Source organism: Cyclopterus lumpus, chromosome 2 (assembly GCF_009769545.1).
Source record: "Cyclopterus lumpus isolate fCycLum1 chromosome 2, fCycLum1.pri, whole genome shotgun sequence".
Lineage (NCBI taxonomy): Eukaryota > Metazoa > Chordata > Actinopteri > Perciformes > Cyclopteridae > Cyclopterus > Cyclopterus lumpus.
The window spans coordinates 563,615-580,434 of record NC_046967.1 but is presented as its reverse complement, the minus strand read 5'-3'; the positions used below and the strand labels follow the sequence as shown (position 1 = coordinate 580,434).

Here is a 16,820-nt window from a genome sequence, read left to right as displayed (position 1 = left end):
TGTGAGCAGCACATCCACTGAGGTGGACTCTGTGACATCAGTCAGGACCTCATTGTTGTGGAAGTCCAGAGGAAGTTGACACTCATCCAGACCATCAAAGATGAACACAACCGGGAACTCTTCAAACCTGCAGATTGCTGCTTCCTTGGCTTCAGTGAAGAAGTGATGAACGAGTCAATGGAGCTGGTTGAGGTACCTGTTAGACCTCAAGGAGGAAGACCACCACAGAGGTTTTAGTTTCTACTTTAACAAGATGAGGCTACTCTTCAGGAGGAGTTTGTTCTTTCATGTGACTTACTTTGACACAGGTGAGCTGGTTCCTGGAACGAGTCACCTGTGTTGGCAGCAGGCCAGGTAGGAAGCGCTGCAACAGTAGAATATTTTCACAATAAGAGCTCAGTGTTGTGAGTCTTCATGCTCTGAAAACCAATTCAATCCACACACAGCTATTTAATCAAGTACAATGTTGAGGTACAATACATACATATTGTACTTTTTACTGCACTACATTTGTCTTAAATTACTTTACAATGTTTTAACTGACATAATGAATGCTTGTGTATTAATATAGCTAGACATTTTTTGTCATTTATAACGTGTTCACTAACATGTAGTTCCATTTTACACCAGTAGATGGTGCCACGTGACTGTCTCATGACAGGCAGCACGTGGTGACGTAAAGACGTACTGGTTGCCATGGCCGCCTTCTTCCTCATGAGTGATGCACTTGTTTTTACAAGTTTTAAATAAAAACGCCTTTATTTATTTTTATTGCTGCGTTCAAACAATAAATCCGATCAATTCAACACTTAATGTATATTTTGTATTGTTTTATTTCATTCAAATTATTAATTAATTATATAAAAAGAAAAATAGAATATGTATATTTTATTTATAACTTTACATGTTGTACTTAAAATAAATCCATCTTCCTTTCTTGTAAACATACACATAAATAAAAGATGAATTACCCATTTCATTGCTTCCTTCTGTTTATATTATAATATTTATAATTCACTGACTCAGAGCTCTGCTCGATGCCGGGTCTCGTGCTTCAGAGGAGTTAGGATGTAGGAAACTAGAGCTTCAGAGGAGTTAGGATGCAGGAAACTAGAGCTTCAGAGGAGTTAGGATGCAGGAAACTAGAGCTTCAGAGGAGTTAGGATGTAGGAAACTAGAGCTTCAGAGGAGTTAGGATGTAGGAAACAAGAGCTTCAGAGGAGTTAGGATGCAGGAAACTAGAGCTTCAGAGGAGTTAGGATGCAGGAAACTAGAGCTTCAGAGGAGTTAGGATGTAGGAAACTAGAGCTTCAGAGGAGTTAGGATGTAGGAAACTAGAGCTTCAGAGGAGTTAGGATGCAGGAAACTAGAGCTTCAGAGGAGTTAGGATGCAGGAAACTAGAGCTTCAGAGGAGTTAGGATGTAGGAAACTAGAGCTTCAGAGGAGTTAGGATGTAGGAAACTAGAGCTTCAGAGAGAGACACTAAAGATAGTATCTTTAGTATTTTTTTTATCCCAATGTCATCACGGTTTCATTCATTTTATAATTAGGATATATTTATAAAACGTTGGTACGTGATTTATTGGGAAAGTGCACATTTAGTTTATCTGTGGCACTATTTGCATCTCATACCCTGAGATTGAAACAACTCCTGGTCGACCTCTTCGGCCTTCTCACGTCCACAAAAAGCCCTGATAACGGCTTCAGTGCGTTTCCCAGCATGCCTCAGTGCAGCTGGGTCACCCTCAGAAACATGACCCCACCCAACCAAAGACACAAAAACCCCCTCTTAAACTATTTCCGTCCTCTCACTACTCCGAGATTATTAGCCTCCGTTAACACCAGCAGACGACTAAGTAAGGCCAGGAGGCGTTCACTGACCCCGGTAAATATAGGAGAACACGTGCGCCGCTAAATACGGACTCTCTCAGGCCGGGAGAGTCCCGAGAAATGCCAAGGACGAAGTTAACAATCCAATAAAACTTTATTCACACCTTCAAAAGAGACATTTCAACATTAAATCAGTCTGAATTTTCAAGTTTTCAGTTTTTACAAAGAGACAAACACGATAAATAAAATCTATACCGACTAGACTTTGTCTAGACTTGAGTGACGAGTGCAAGAAAAATAGAAAAGTATAAAAAGTCAAGAGCAAAAACGATTGCACGACTCCTCAAGTACCTGAATTGTCTGATAAAAGCAGCAAAAACCTTCCTGTTTTTACTTTCTGGTCTTCTCCTACGGGTCTTCCTCCACCATGAACCGGCCTTTTCCTACTGGTCTTCCTTCACCATGAACCGGTCTTCTCCTACGGGTCTTCCTCCACCATGAACCGGCCTTTTCCTCCTGGTCTTCCTCCATCATGAACCGGTCTTCTCCTACTGGTTTTCCTCGCCCCCCTTTCTAAAGTCCATGCTAGCGAGCAGCACCTCTGCCTCCTGGGTGTCCACGCTCAGATGCTCCATGCCCTCGTAGCCCGGCTCAGGTCCCTGCAGCTGGGCCCCCCTGACGGCCTGCCGCGCCTCCTCCTGCAGCTGCTTGGCGGCGAGCAGGAACTCGGCGGCGCTGCTGGACTGCATGTTCTGGGCCAGCTTCTCCTGCAGCCGGCTGCTCAGCTGCAGCTGCTGCTTGTGCTGCTCTGCCAGGTTCTTGAGCGAGGCCACTTTGCTCTGCTCCTCCTGGTCGATCCGCTCCAGGAGCTGGCCTTTGCGCTCCTCCAGGGTGGCGTACAGCAGGTCGAAGCTCTCGCCGAGCCGCCTGCGCTGCAGCTCGCCGTTCTCCTGGATCCGCTTGCACGTTTCGTCCGTCTGCGCCACGACCACTTGGACGAGGCCGTTGGCGGCGGCGAGCCGCTCCACGGCGGAGCGCAGCTCTGCCTTCTGGCTCTGGTAGACAGCGTGCAGCGGCGACACCTCGCAGTCCTTGTGCTGCCCGAATACCTTGCACATGGAGCAGGTGGGCGTCTGGCAGCTGACGCAGTAGATGTTGATGCGCTCATCTTCGTGCTCTTTACACTTCGGCTCCTTGTCGTCCTTGTCCTTCAGCGGCAGCTCCTCGGCGTCGCCCCCTTTGCTCTCCTGCTGCTGCTTGTACATGTCGATGATGTTCTCCACCAGCAGGTTCCTCTGCAGCCCGTACACGCCGTGCCGGTCCAGGACCACGTCGAAGCGGCAGGTAGGGCAGCGGAAGGTCCCCCCGGAGTAGTGGTAGGGGTTCTTGGACTCGTAGAGGTCGTTGGCGCAGCCGCGGCACAAGTTGTGCTGGCAGGGGAGGATGACCACGGGTTTGGTGAACATGTCGAGGCAGATCGGGCAGCTGAGCTGCTGCTCCAGACTCTCCATGGCGCCGAGACCACGAACCACCTGACTCGTCTGGATGTCCATCGTCTTCTGCTTCTGGTCCTGGAGGGTCTCTGGGTATCAGTGGTCTATTTCAATCTGCCGGTGTCAGAAGTCCCCCAGTCTTTATACCCTCGATACCCGCCCACCCCACCTCCCCGGCAGCCTGTTTGTCACACCAGTTCTAAAATAGATCCCCAGCAGCCCCTCTTGCTGCTGCACATACCTTACTGAGGACTGCCCCCCCCCAAACACCACCTGACACCGCCAGACTTCTTCTGTAACAACAAGACTGCCGAGTCCTCCAACAACATGTGGCCTGAAGTCTGTTGACGTCACTTGTTGTGTCTACTCTGATCATTACATTCGTATATATTTATATATCAAAATATAAATTTATTCCTTTAAATGCAAATAATTCCACAAAACATGAGAAACAGGTCAAATAAAAACTTTAACCTTAGTCCAGACTGTCTGCTCGACCTTTGACCCCAACGTTGAGTGTGTGTTTGTGTGTTTTTTTGTTTCTGTGTTTGTGTTACGCAACAGCAGCAGTGTGTCAGTAAGTCATGTGTCGGCGGCTTGTGCAACAAACAGCTGCAGCTTCAGGGACAACGGTAAACATCTGAGCAACTTGTTCCATGAACATCAGAGCAACTTGTTCCATGAACATCTGAGCAACTTGTTCCATAAACAGAGCAACTTGTTCCATGAACATCAGAGCAACTTGTTCCATAAACATCTGAGCAACTTGTTCCATGAACATCAGAGCAACTTGTTCCATGAACATCTGAGCAACTTGTTCCATAAACAGAGCAACTTGTTCCATGAACATCAGAGCAACTTGTTCCATAAACATCTGAGCAACTTGTTCCGTGAACATCTGAGCAACTTGTTCCATAAACAGAGCAACTTGTTCCATGAACATCAGAGCAACTTGTTCCGTGAACATCAGAGCAACTTGTTCCATGAACATCTGAGCAACTTGTTCCATAAACAGAGCAACTTGTTCCATGAACATCTGAGCAACTTGTTCCATAAACATCTGAGCAACTTGTTCCATGAACATCAGAGCAACTTGTTTCCATAAACAGAGCAACTTGTTCCATGAACATCTGAGCAACTTGTTCCATAAACATCTGAGCAACTTGTTCCGTAAACATCTGAGCAACTTGTTCCATAAACATCTGAGCAACTTGTTTCCATAAACAGGGCAACTTGTTCCATGAACATCAGAGCAACTTGTTCCATAAACATCTGAGCAACTTGTTTCCATAAACAGAGCAACTTGTTCCATAAACATCTGAGCAACTTGTTCCATGAACATCTGAGCAACTTTTTCCATAAACATCTGAGCAACTTGTTCCATAAACATCTGAGCAACTTGTTCCATGAACATCTGAGCAACTTTTTCCATAAACATCTGAGCAACTTGTTCCATGAACATCTGAGCAACTTGTTCCATGAGCATCAGAGCAACTTGTTTCCATAAACAGAGCAACTTGTTCCATAAACATCTGAGCAACTTGTTCCATGAACATCTGAGCAACTTTTTCCATAAACATCTGAGCAACTTGTTCCATGAACATCTGAGCAACTTGTTCCATGAACATCAGAGCAACTTGTTCCATGAACATCTGAGCAACTTTTTCCATAAACAGAGCAACTTGTTCCATGAACATCAGAGCAACTTGTTCCATAAACATCTGAGCAACTTGTTCCATGAACATCAGAGCAACTTGTTTCCATAAACAGAGCAACTTGTTCCATGAACATCTGAGCTACTTGTTCCATAAACATCTGAGCAACTTGTTCCGTAAACATCTGAGCAACTCGTTCCATGAACATCAGAGCAACTTGTTCCATAAACATCTGAGCAACTTGTTTCGATAAACAGGGCAACTTGTTCCATGAACATCAGAGCAACTTGTTCCATAAACATCTGAGCAACTTGTTTCCATAAACAGAGCAACTTGTTCCATAAACATCTGAGCAACTTGTTCCATGAACATCTGAGCAACTTTTTCCATAAACATCTGAGCAACTTGTTCCATGAACATCTGAGCAACTTGTTCCATGAACATCTGAGCAACTTGTTTCCATAAACAGAGCAACTTGTTCCATGAACATCAGAGCAATTTGTTCCATAAACATCTGAGCAACTTGTTTCCAGAAACAGAGCAACTTGTTCCATGAACATCAGAGCAACTTGTTCCATAAACATCTGAGCAACTTGTTTCCATAAACAGAGCAACTTGTTCCATGAACATCAGAGCAACTTGTTCCATAAACATCTGAGCAACTTGTTCCTCATTCTGGAACCTACACTTCCCACAATGCACCTGGGTTGTGTGTTTCACAGTGTGTCAGTAAGCAGTCATGTGTCGGTGACTGCTTACACACTAAACTCACTTCCTAATGGTCTTTTATACCAGCTGCTCCCTCTGAAGGACTTGTGCCACCTGCTGTTCCCTCTTCAACCACCAGGTGTCTCTCTTCACCTGCTGTTCCCTCTTCAACCACCAGGTGTCTCTCTTCACCTGCTGTTCCCTCCTCAACCCCCAGGTGTCTCTCTTCACCTGCTGTTCCCTCCTCAACCACCAGGTGTCTCTCTTCACCTGCTGTTCCCTCTTCAACCACCAGGTGTCTCTCTTCACCTGCTGTTCCCTCCTCAACCACCAGGTGTCTCTCTTCACCTGCTGTTCCCTCTTCAACCACCAGGTGTCTCTCTTCACCTGCTGTTCCCTCCTCAACCACCAGGTGTCTCTCTTCACCTGCTGTTCCCTCTTCAACCACCAGGTGTCTCTCTTCACCTGCTGTTCCCTCCTCAACCACCAGGTGTCTCTCTTCACCTGCTGTTCCCTCTTCAACCACCAGGTGTCTCTCTTCACCTGCTGTTCCCTCCTCAACCACCAGGTGTCTCTCTTCACCTGCTGTTCCCTCCTCAACCACCAGGTGTCTCTCTTCACCTGCTGTTCCCTCCTCAACCACCAGGTGTCTCTCTTCACCTGCTGTTCCCTCCTCAACCACCAGGTGTCTCTCTCTTCACCTGCTGTTCCCTCCTCAACCACCAGGTGTCTCTCTCTCTCTTCACCTGCTGTTCCCTCCTCAACCACCAGGTGTCTCTCTCTCTTCACCTGCTTTTCCCTCCTCAACCACCAGGTGTCTCTCCACCTGTTAGTACTGTGGGCCTGGAGGTCAAAGTACCACACGGTGAGTACTCTGACAGTAGAAGTACCACTTTATTTTGTTTTCTGGTCTCGGCCAATTGGAGGGCTGGGGCCGAGGAATGGGCCCCCCCCCCCCCCCCTCCACTCCACCGACGGTAAACACGACCTCAGCCGGGGGTCAAAGGTCAATGGAGAGCAGAATTGTTCACGGAGAGGCGTTTAGTTTTTTGTCCCCGGTCTCCCTCTGTACACGGGGTCAAAGGTCACACAGTCTCCTAGAGCACAAACGTGTCATAACCAATATGCAGGTCCTGGTTGGACCTCCTTCAGCTTCAAGGAGCTGGTCCTGGTCTGGACTCAGTGAGGACCCCCCACACATTCCTCAATGTGTGGGGGTCCCAGAGACCCGTCCTGTCACTCAACCTGGAGGACTTTAAATCTGAGGGGGATCCCAGTATTTATATAATATTTAACTCTACTTCATTCTAAGTATTTAGAGTGAAAATACACTGTACATATAAGTATTTAGAGTATCTCAGGTCACCAGCTCATAACCAGGTAATACAGGTGATCATACAGGTGTGAGCTCACAGATAAACACACTGGTTCACAAACCCTTCAGAGGAAATATTATATTAAATATTATATTAAATAAAATGTATTACATTTAATATATTAAATATTGTATTATATTAAATATCATATTATATTAAATATTATATTATATTAAATATTATTTTAAATATTATATTAAATATATTAAATATTATAACTATTTAACGAGCTGTATTTATTCACAGAAACACAGTAATACCCTCAAAGTTTGAATTACATATTTAACGTGTCCTAACAAACTAAAATAGATGTTTATTTTGGTCTGAATCCTGTAAATGTTTTATTTTAACACTTTTAACTAACAAACAAAACATTCTGGTGTATTTTAACATTTTATTCAGTTTCAGAAACACTATTCTTCTTCTTCTGCAGAGAAATGTTCTTTTTTAAACTTTAATTAGAACAGAAAAATATTCAGAAATAAAAAGCTTAATATACATAAACATAAACATGAAAGTAAATATATAAAAATATTCACAGTAACGTAAACTCGACTTGCTGAAGGCGTGAAATACTTTTTCTTGTTTTATGGGTGTTTTTTAAATATTTAATCATATTTAATAAGACCTTAAAACACCTCTCAAGTCTTTAAAAGTACTCACAAGTCTTGAAAAGTACTCACAAGTCTTGAAAAGTACTCCCAAGTCTTGAAACATACTTCCAAGTCTTTAAAAGTACTCACAAGTCTTTAGAAGTACTCACAAGTCCTTAAAAGTACTCCCAAGTCTTGAAAAGTACTCACAAGTCTTGAAACATACTTCCAAGTCTTGAAAAGTACTCCCAAGTCCTTAAAAGTACATACAAGTCTTGAAACGAACTCACAAGTCTTGAAAAGTACTCACAAGTCTTGAAACATACTTCCAAGTCTTTAAAAGTACTCACAAGTCTTTAGAAGTACTCACAAGTCCTTAAAAGTACTCCCAAGTCTTGAAAAGTACTCACAAGTCTTGAAACATACTTCCAAGTCTTGAAAAGTACTCCCAAGTCCTTAAAAGTACTCACAAGTCTTGAAAAGTACTCACAAGTCTTGAAACATACTTCCAAGTCTTTAAAAGTATTCCCAAGTCTTTAGAAGTACTCACAAGTCCTTAAAAGTACTCACAAGTCTTGAAACATACTCACAAGTCTTGAAAAGTACTCACAAGTCTTGAAACATACTTCCAAGTCTTTAAAAGTACTCCCAAGTCTTGAGAAGTACTCTCAAGTCTTGAAGTCTTTAGAAGCTCTGATGTGTCTGGGTCCATCACCAAGACCCAGCTGAACTGGTCCAGCTGGTCCCCTCTGAAAGGACCACAGCAGGTAGAAGACCCATTGGTAAAGTACTAAAAGGTGGTCCCAAGTCCATTTGGGACTGTTGTCAATCCCCAGCTCCGAGTCCTTGAGGGATCCTCAGGGCCGGTTCCTGTTGAGGTTCCTGTTCGGATAAAAGAGATCCCAACGTGACACCGTTGTCCACTGCGGAGGACTCCGTCTCTGAGGAGCCGTCGATGAGCCGGGCGAGCCCCGTCTTGGTGGAGTACCTGAAGATGACGGCCTTCATGAGGTCATAGCGGTAGCTCCGGTTGAGGAGGTTGTAGAGGACGGGGTTGACGCAGCAGTGGACCAGCGAGAAGCACTGCGTCAGGTGCAGCGCCACGTCCAGGAAGTTCTCCAGCCGGCAGCTGAAGGGCAGGACGTTGAGCAGCGCCAGCGTGTCCAGCAGCAGGACGGCGTGGAACGGCAGCCAACACACCAGGAAGACCACGATGTAGGCGAGGATGATCAACCGGCTGGCGCGGCGCTCCCGATCCGAGCTGGGGGGGATCGCCGCCGCCAGGAGGAGGTAGAAGACGGAGATGATGGGGAAAGGAAGGGCGAAGCCGAGCACGACGAAGCTCAGCTGGACGCCCGCCATCCACTCCCGAGGGTTGTCCGGCGGGTACACCGGCCGGCAAACGGCACCGTCGCGGTGCGACGACTGGACCGCCTGCAGGAAGTACGTGTCAGGGACGGAGGCCGCCAGGGCCAGCAGCCACACCAGGACGCAGATCAGCCGCCGCGCCACCTTCTTCCGGCGGCTGTCGGGGGCGTCGGCGGACCGCGCGGCGGACACGTAGCGGTCCACGCTCATGCAGGCGAGGAAGAAGATGCTGCCGAAGAGGTTCACGCTGAAGACCAGGTGGGCGAGCCTGCAGGCGGACTCGCCGAACGGCCAGCGGCCGCCCTGCAGCAGCGAGGCCACCCACACCGGCAGCGTGGCCACCACGCACAGGTCGGCCACCGCCAGGTTCAGCACGTACAGGTGCGTCTCGTAGCGGTTCCGGTGCACGCGCAGGTTGACCCAGACCACCAGGCCGTTGGCGGCGAGGCCCACCAGGAAGATGAAGACGTAGAGGACGCAGAGGACGTGGAGGAAGGCGGAGTGGCCAACGGCGCCCCGGCATTTCAGCGTCTCCACGTGGGACAGGTTGTGGTTGTCGCCGCCCGTCAGGTTTAGCTCCTCCCACAGCTCCAAGAGCTCGGTGAGGTCGTGGACACTCAGACTCATGATGAGTCACAGCTGCAAAACAAGAAGGAGACCACCGTTAGTGCCTTCTTCTCCTCCTTCTCCTCCTTCTTCTCCTTCTTCTCCTCCTCCTTCTCCTCCTCCTTCTCCTTCTTCTCCTCCTCCTTCTCCTCCTTCTTCTTCTCCTTCTCCTTCTTCTCCTTCTTCTTCTTCTTCTTCTTCTTCACAATAAAGGTAATACAATAATAAAACCCTGACAGTCTGTTGATTGATTCAAAAAGACCACACACACAAACACACACACACACACACACACACACAGTTATACAACAGACCACACACACACACACAGAGACAGATGGACAGAGGTCAGAGGTCAAACGATCCAGACGTCATTAATAAAAACTAAAACACTTTGAACCGACAGGAAACACTCAGTGTGAGTGTGTGTGTGAGTGTGAGTGTGTGTGTGTGTGTGTGTGTGTGTGAGTGTGTGTGTGTGTGTGTGTTTGTGGTTATTAATGTCCTTTTAAATGTAAATTTAATGACAGATAACATTTATAAACAGAAATACATCTGACTATAAATTGCAATAATATCAGTGTTTTTTGTTCATATTAATGTATAATAATAAATAATAATATATATTAATAATATATATATAAATAATATATATAAAAATAATATGTAATATATATTAATAATATATAATAATAATATGTAATATATAATAATAATATATAATAATAAATATATATAATTATATATTATTATATATATAATTATATATATATAATAACATATAATAATAATATATAATAATAATATAAAATAATAATATATATATAATAATATATATAATAATATATTATAATAATAATAATATATAATAATAAATATATAAAGCGCTATATAAATGAAATGCATTATTATTATTATTATATAATATTATATATAATAATTGTTATTATTATATATATATAATAATATATAATAATAATATATTATAATATATATATATTATAATATATATATATTATAAAGCTGCTCCTGAAGACACACAGCGGGTTAAAGGAGGTGTAGTTAGTAATAAGCAGCTTATAACACATTTATTACGACTTAAAAAACAACCTGATGCTCTTCAGCATCACAGAACAACGGGGCCCTTCAGATCCGGTTCAGCATAAAGGGTCTGCTCGGACCGGCTCGGACCGGACTTCTTTAACTAGAGGTCTGGTGGGACTGGACTTCTTTCGGAGTCTGGTCGGATCGCCTCGGACCTCTTTCGGAGTCTGGTCGGACCGGCTCGAGGGAGCCAGACCTTGTCCCCGTTTCTGCTGTTTAAGAGTTGAACACTTACAGGTCTCGTGAGGCGTTCAGGTGCAGCTTCGCGGTGCAGTCCGGGTCCAGGTGCGGGTTAGAGTCCTCCGGCAAAGTGCTCGAGGCGGACTGGACTTTGAGAGACCCCCTTCTTCTCTTTGCATTTAAAGAAGAAGAAGAAACGCCCACCGCGGCTCTGCGTGATTGATGGGTTCCTTTGAGCGAGACAATACGTCACTTCTGTGTGACGTCACAGGAATGTGAGGAGGAACAGTTTTAAATAAAAGAATAAAAATCGGATATAACTTAATAAATAATAATAATTAATAACAGATATAACTAAATAAATAATAATAATTAAATAACATCTATAACTAAATAAATAATAATAATTAATAACAGATATAACTAAATAAATAATAATAATTAATAACAGATATAACTAAATAAATCATAATAATTAAATAACATCTATAACTAAATAAATAATAATAATTAATAACAGATATAACTAAATAAATAATAAGAATTAAATAACAGATATAACTAAATAAATAATAACTGGTTTCTGGCGGCTGATCATGGATCTGCGTTGGATGATCCTCCCGGTGGTTCTGCTGTGTGCCAAAGCCGAGGACCTGTTTGAGAAGGCAGGGCCGGGTCAGAGCGGCACCTTGACCTGCTCTGAACACCTCAGAAGTGTACTGGTACATTGAGATAAGCAGCCAGGTGATTGGCTCCTCGGCCGCACCTTTGGAGATGATCCCAGGTACTACGTTGACGCCGCTTTAAAAAACAAGTACATGTTCGTGAGAAACCAACTGGTGATCAGCAACATCTCAGTAGAGGACTACAGGCGTTACTTCTGTGGCAGGAAGTATAACAGCAGCATTTTAGTCACACACACTTTAAGGGGTTCAGTCTAACAAGAGACAGTCAGACCGCTTCAAGGGTTTCAGTCTACCAAGAGTCCTTTGGACCGCTTTAAGGGGTTCAGTCTACCAAGAGACAGTCAGACCGCTTTAAGGGGTTCAGTCTACCAAGAGACAGTCAGACCGCTTTAAGGGGTTCAGTCTAACAAGAGACAGTCAGACCGCTTCAAGGGGTTCAGTCTAACAAGAGACAGTCAGACCGCTTTAAGGGGTTCAGTCTAACAAGAGACAGTCAGACCGCTTTAAGGGGTTCAGTCTACCAAGAGACAGTCAGACCGCTTCAAGGGGTTCAGTCTACCAAAAGTCATTTGGACCGCTTTAAGGGGTTCATCCTACCAAGAGTAATTTGGACCGCTTTAAGGGGTTCAGTCCACCAAGAGACAGTTGGACCGCTTTAAGGGGTTCAGTCCACCAAGAGACAGTTGGACCGCTTTAAGGGGTTCAGTCCACCAAGAGACAGTCAGACTGCTTTAAGGAGTTCAGTCTACCAAGAGTCATTTGGACCGCTTTAAGGGTTCAGTCCTCCAAGAGTCACTTTAAGGGTTCAGTCCTCCAAGAGTCATTTGGACCACTTTAAGGGTTCAATCCACGAAGAGACAGTTGGACCGCTTTAAGGGGTTCAGTCCACCAAGAGAGAGGTGTGCCACTTTAAGGGTTCAGTCCTCCAAGAGACGGTTGGACTGCTTTAGTCTACCTTTACTTTGATATTTGTCACTTTTCTTTTTCCAGATGTTTCCACCACTCGGTTGACCAACCTTTCTGAAGAAAACCAGCAGCAGTATTTCTGCAGAATTTGCCACAGTGAGCTCATCGTTTACAGCTCGCTGGCTCTGAATGTCGTCTTCGTGATTGTCGGTGACTCTGTTATTGGTTTTAGCCTGCGGAGGTTGTGGTGCTCTGTTCTATAAATACCAACAGCTTCTGCATGTGATCTTCCGCTCATAGTGTTGAGTAAACTGTGTACATATCACGTATCATGTAAATATAACTTTAACTTGTGATCACAGAAACAGTCAGTGAGGCCTTCAGTTTATTGTGTCCATCGATTTGAAACATTCATGTCATGAAGATGAGAGTGAAGTTGGAAGACGTGACTCACCTGATGCTCTTTTGATGCAGGTTTGGTTTTGACCTCTGTGTTTGAAGAGGAAGATCTGCAACCAACAGGTGAACGACCCTTCACCTTTCACCTCTGAGAACCCAGAGACGCCTCAGCTAAACAACTATTGGTCCTGATGCTGTACTAATAACGTCTGCTACGAGCCCCTGCTGCTAACGCTGCTACTAGCAGTCACCGCTAATGTTGCTACTAGCAGTCACCGCTAATGTTGCTACTAGCAGTCACCGCTAATGTTGCTACTAGCAGTCACAGCTAATGCTGTTACTAGCACTACTAGCCACTGTTAATGATGCTACTAGTACTAGTCACTGTTAATGCTGCTACTAACACTACTAGTCATGGTTAAAGCTGCTACTAGTATTACTAGTCACTGCTAATGCTGCTACTAGCACTAATAGTCACTGTTAATGCTGCTACTAGCACTACTAGTTACTGCTAATGCTGCCACTAGCACAACTAGTCACTGCTAATGCTGCTACTAGTACTACTAGTCACTGCTAATGCTGCTACTAGCACTACTAGTCACTGCTAAAGCTGCTACTAGTACTACTAGTCACTGCTACTGCTGCCACTAACACTACTAGTCACATTTAACACTGCTACCAGCACTACTAGTCACTGCTAACGCTGCTACAAGTATTACTAGTCACTGCTAATGCTGCTACTAGTGTTACTAGTCACTGCTAATGCTGCTACTAGCACTACTAGTCACTGCTAATGCTGCTACTAGTACTACTAGTCACTGCTAATGCTGCTACTAGCACTACTAGTCACTGCTAATGCTGCTACTAGCACTACTAGTTACTGCTAATGCTGCCACTAGCACAACTAGTCACTGCTACTGCTGCCACTAACACTACTAGTCACATTTAACACTGCTACTAGCACTACTAGTCACTGCTAACGCTGCTACAAGTATTACTAGTCACTGCTAATGCTGCTACTAGTGCTACTAGTTACTGTTAATGCTACTACTAGTCACTGCTAAGACTGCTACAAGTACTACTAGTCACTGCTAATGCTGCTACTAGTACTACTAGTCACTGCTAATGTTGCTACCAGCACTACTAGTTACTGATAATGCTGCTACTAGTACTACTAGTTTATTATTAACAGGTACTGCTAATGCAACTATTTATTGTACTTTTACTACCTGTTACAACTACTGCTACTTCTACCCCACAAATACTACATCAAGAGTTATTTCTGCCATTGCTGCCAGACTTAATCCCTGTATGACACGTTTATTCTATCAGTAGTACTTCCTGGGTATACTGTACTCAGTATTCTGCCGTGTGTTTCAGTACGAGGAGATCCAGCTCAGAGCCCCCCTGACAGCTGCTCCTCATTCAATGGAGTGTGTTTACCACAAAGCCCAGTTTCCAGGATCCCCACTGCCTCGACACCAATGACACCTGGACGGTACCTTGACACCTGGATGGTACCTAGACTCCTGGACACCTGGACATACCTTGACACCTAGATGGTACCTAGACACCTTGACACCTGGACGGTACCTTGACACCTGGACGGTACCTAGACCCCTGGACATCTGGACGTAGCTTGACACCTAGATGGTACCTAGACACCTTGACACCTGGACATACCTTGACACCTAGATGGTACCTAGACACCTTGACACCTGGACGGTACCTTGACACCTGGACGGTACCTAGACCCCTGGACATCTGGACGTAGCTTGACACCTAGATGGTACCTAGACACCTTGACACCTGGACGGTACATAAACCCCTGGACACCTGGACGGTACCTAGACCCCTGGACACCTGGACGTGCCTTGACACCTGGATGGTACCTAGACCCCTGGACGGTACCTGGACCCCTGGACACCTGAACGGTATGTGGACACCGGGACGGTACCTGGACCCCTGGAAGGTACCTGGACACCTGGACGGTACTTGAACACCTGGATACCTGGACACCTGGACGGTACCTGGACACTGGTCCCCTCACTTTGTAGTATTTATTTGACTGATGGTTGTTGTGGACTTGGAGCTCATGAACGGACTAAAATACTTTCTTGTCTCTAAGGAGACAAAGACCTTGAGTGTTTACCCCCTTAAACCTGATCAGGTTTAAGGGGGTTCAGATTTAAGGTGTGAGTTTATTATTATAATGTGATCATACTACTTTTAATTGATAAGAAACGTAACTTTATGTATTTGTGTTTGTTAGTTTCTTCCTTCGTGGTTGTTTTCTGTTAAAAACAGACTTCTGTTTACTAGATTTCAAACTTTCAGACTTTGAGGTCCAGACAGAAGTCGAGGTCATGAGGTCTGACATCACATCGGCCTCTGGTGGTCTTGTGGTTCCTCAGAACTGACTTCAGTCTAAAATGAGTCACACAAAACTCTTGAATCTGAGGTTCATGATGCAGCAGACTGCTGACACATCTGGAGGTGTGAAGGTGTGAACGTCTGCTTGAAGAAGTTTTAATTAAAATATATATATACAAACTTAATTAGTACGAGTAGTGGTCATGTACTCCTCTACTGTGTTGCAGTATTAGTAGTAGTATTGTGTTGCAGTACTCTTTGGATACACTTGGAGGAGCTGTGGTGTTAAATACTGAGTGTGTACTTCTACTTCTACTGTATCTCTGTTTGATTATTAATCAGCACAAATCAAATAAATATAATTAGTCACTTCAGATAAAATCAATATGATTAACCACATACAATATGTATGATATAATAATAATACAATATGTATGATACAATACATATGTTATGTGGTTGGTCATATTGATTTTGATTGATTGAACATTAATTAATATTATTATAACAGAATCTTCTCCTAATTAAACTGATCTGATGCATTTTGATTGATCGGTATTGATTATTGAACTCTCATCATATTTCTGATTTATAAATAACAACATTTATAGAAAACAACATTCAATTAAAATCAACAAAACATTGAACTGTCTGATTTTATTCTAACAATAACGAAGAAAAGGAAAATTCAATAAAAATGTAAAGTATTGATGAGCTGAGTGAAGTCAGAATCATTCATCCACAATAACACTTTCAAAATAAAAGCACCGCTTTTGAAAACTTGACAATAATTTGCAGGACGTGTTTGCAGAAGAGTAATAAGACGTCATCATGCATCAGCTGGTTATCATCTGATGTAAATAACCTTTCCAGTATTTTCTGATGTAGTATTTCTACACTGACTGTAGTACTTGTACACTGATGTAGTACTTGTACCTCGTTGTTTGGTTTTATTCTGAAGGCGCGCGCAGGAAGCGGCCGCTCGTCGCTCGTAGCTTGACGCGCAGAGAGGGAGGCTGAGGAAGAGAGGAAGAGGAGGAGGAAGAGGAAGAGAGGAAGAGGAAGAGAGGAAGAGGAGGAGGAGGAGGAGGAGGAGCGGGACAGAAAGCAGCTGCCCGACGGAAGAAAGAAAAGAAACGTGGAAGAACCCGCGTGCTGCAGGATTATAGAACCCGTCCAGTTTGGGTTCTCCTTCTTTCTGGATTAGAACCCGCCGCTGCCGGGACACACGCGCGCACACGCGCGCACCCACTGAGAGTTCAACCCGGTTCCGGAGGGCGCGTGCGTATGTGCGCGTGACTGTGCGTGCGTGTCCAGGTGTGTGTTCCGGACACCTTGTCCGTGACCTGTAGGCGCGCGCGCGCCCCGCGTGTCGCGGCGTGACTTCATTCATAAAAACATCGATTTGTATTTATTTTGGGATGAAATACAAAACTAACGGCGCGCGTGAGTGTGCGCGTGCGCGTCCCCGTCCTCCGTTCGCACGCAGCTGATCAATGAGGATTTATTCACTTCAGAGGAGCAGAGATCAATATTTCACTT

General features: G+C 44.5%; 3 protein-coding genes across 3 annotated transcripts in view; 1 reads left to right on the top strand and 2 right to left on the bottom strand.

The window, feature by feature from the left end:
* Positions 1-1,966: 1,966 nt before the first annotated feature.
* Positions 1,967-3,422, bottom strand: LOC117745190 (E3 ubiquitin-protein ligase TRIM63-like). The gene has a single exon (XM_034553330.1). It carries the CDS (start codon positions 3,382-3,384, stop codon positions 2,380-2,382), a length of 1,005 nt encoding a protein of 334 aa, XP_034409221.1. The 5' UTR covers positions 3,385-3,422; the 3' UTR covers positions 1,967-2,379.
* Positions 3,423-7,451: 4,029 nt separating this feature from the next.
* Positions 7,452-11,131, bottom strand: LOC117744441 (atypical chemokine receptor 3-like). Its single transcript, XM_034552719.1, has 2 exons — positions 10,970-11,131; positions 7,452-9,663 (listed from the first exon to the last, which is right to left on the bottom strand). The coding sequence occupies exon 2, from the start codon at positions 9,649-9,651 to the stop codon at positions 8,482-8,484; it is 1,170 nt and encodes a 389-aa protein (XP_034408610.1). The 5' UTR covers positions 9,652-9,663; positions 10,970-11,131; the 3' UTR covers positions 7,452-8,481.
* A 379-nt stretch (positions 11,132-11,510) lies between these two features.
* Positions 11,511-16,820, top strand: part of LOC117746551 (BCL-6 corepressor-like) — a 55,950-nt gene continuing 50,640 nt past the window's right edge. The window contains exon 1 of the mRNA XM_034555768.1: positions 11,511-11,636. Coding sequence (XP_034411659.1) covers positions 11,511-11,636 — 126 coding nt within the window. The remainder of the gene's footprint in view (positions 11,637-16,820) is intronic.

Excerpts from the sequence above, each read along its gene's own strand:
- LOC117744441 (XM_034552719.1), bottom strand. The coding sequence starts at position 9,651 with ATGAGTCTGAGTGTCCACGACCTCACCGAGCTCTTGGAGCTGTGGGAG.
- LOC117745190 (XM_034553330.1), bottom strand. The coding sequence starts at position 3,384 with ATGGACATCCAGACGAGTCAGGTGGTTCGTGGTCTCGGCGCCATGGAG.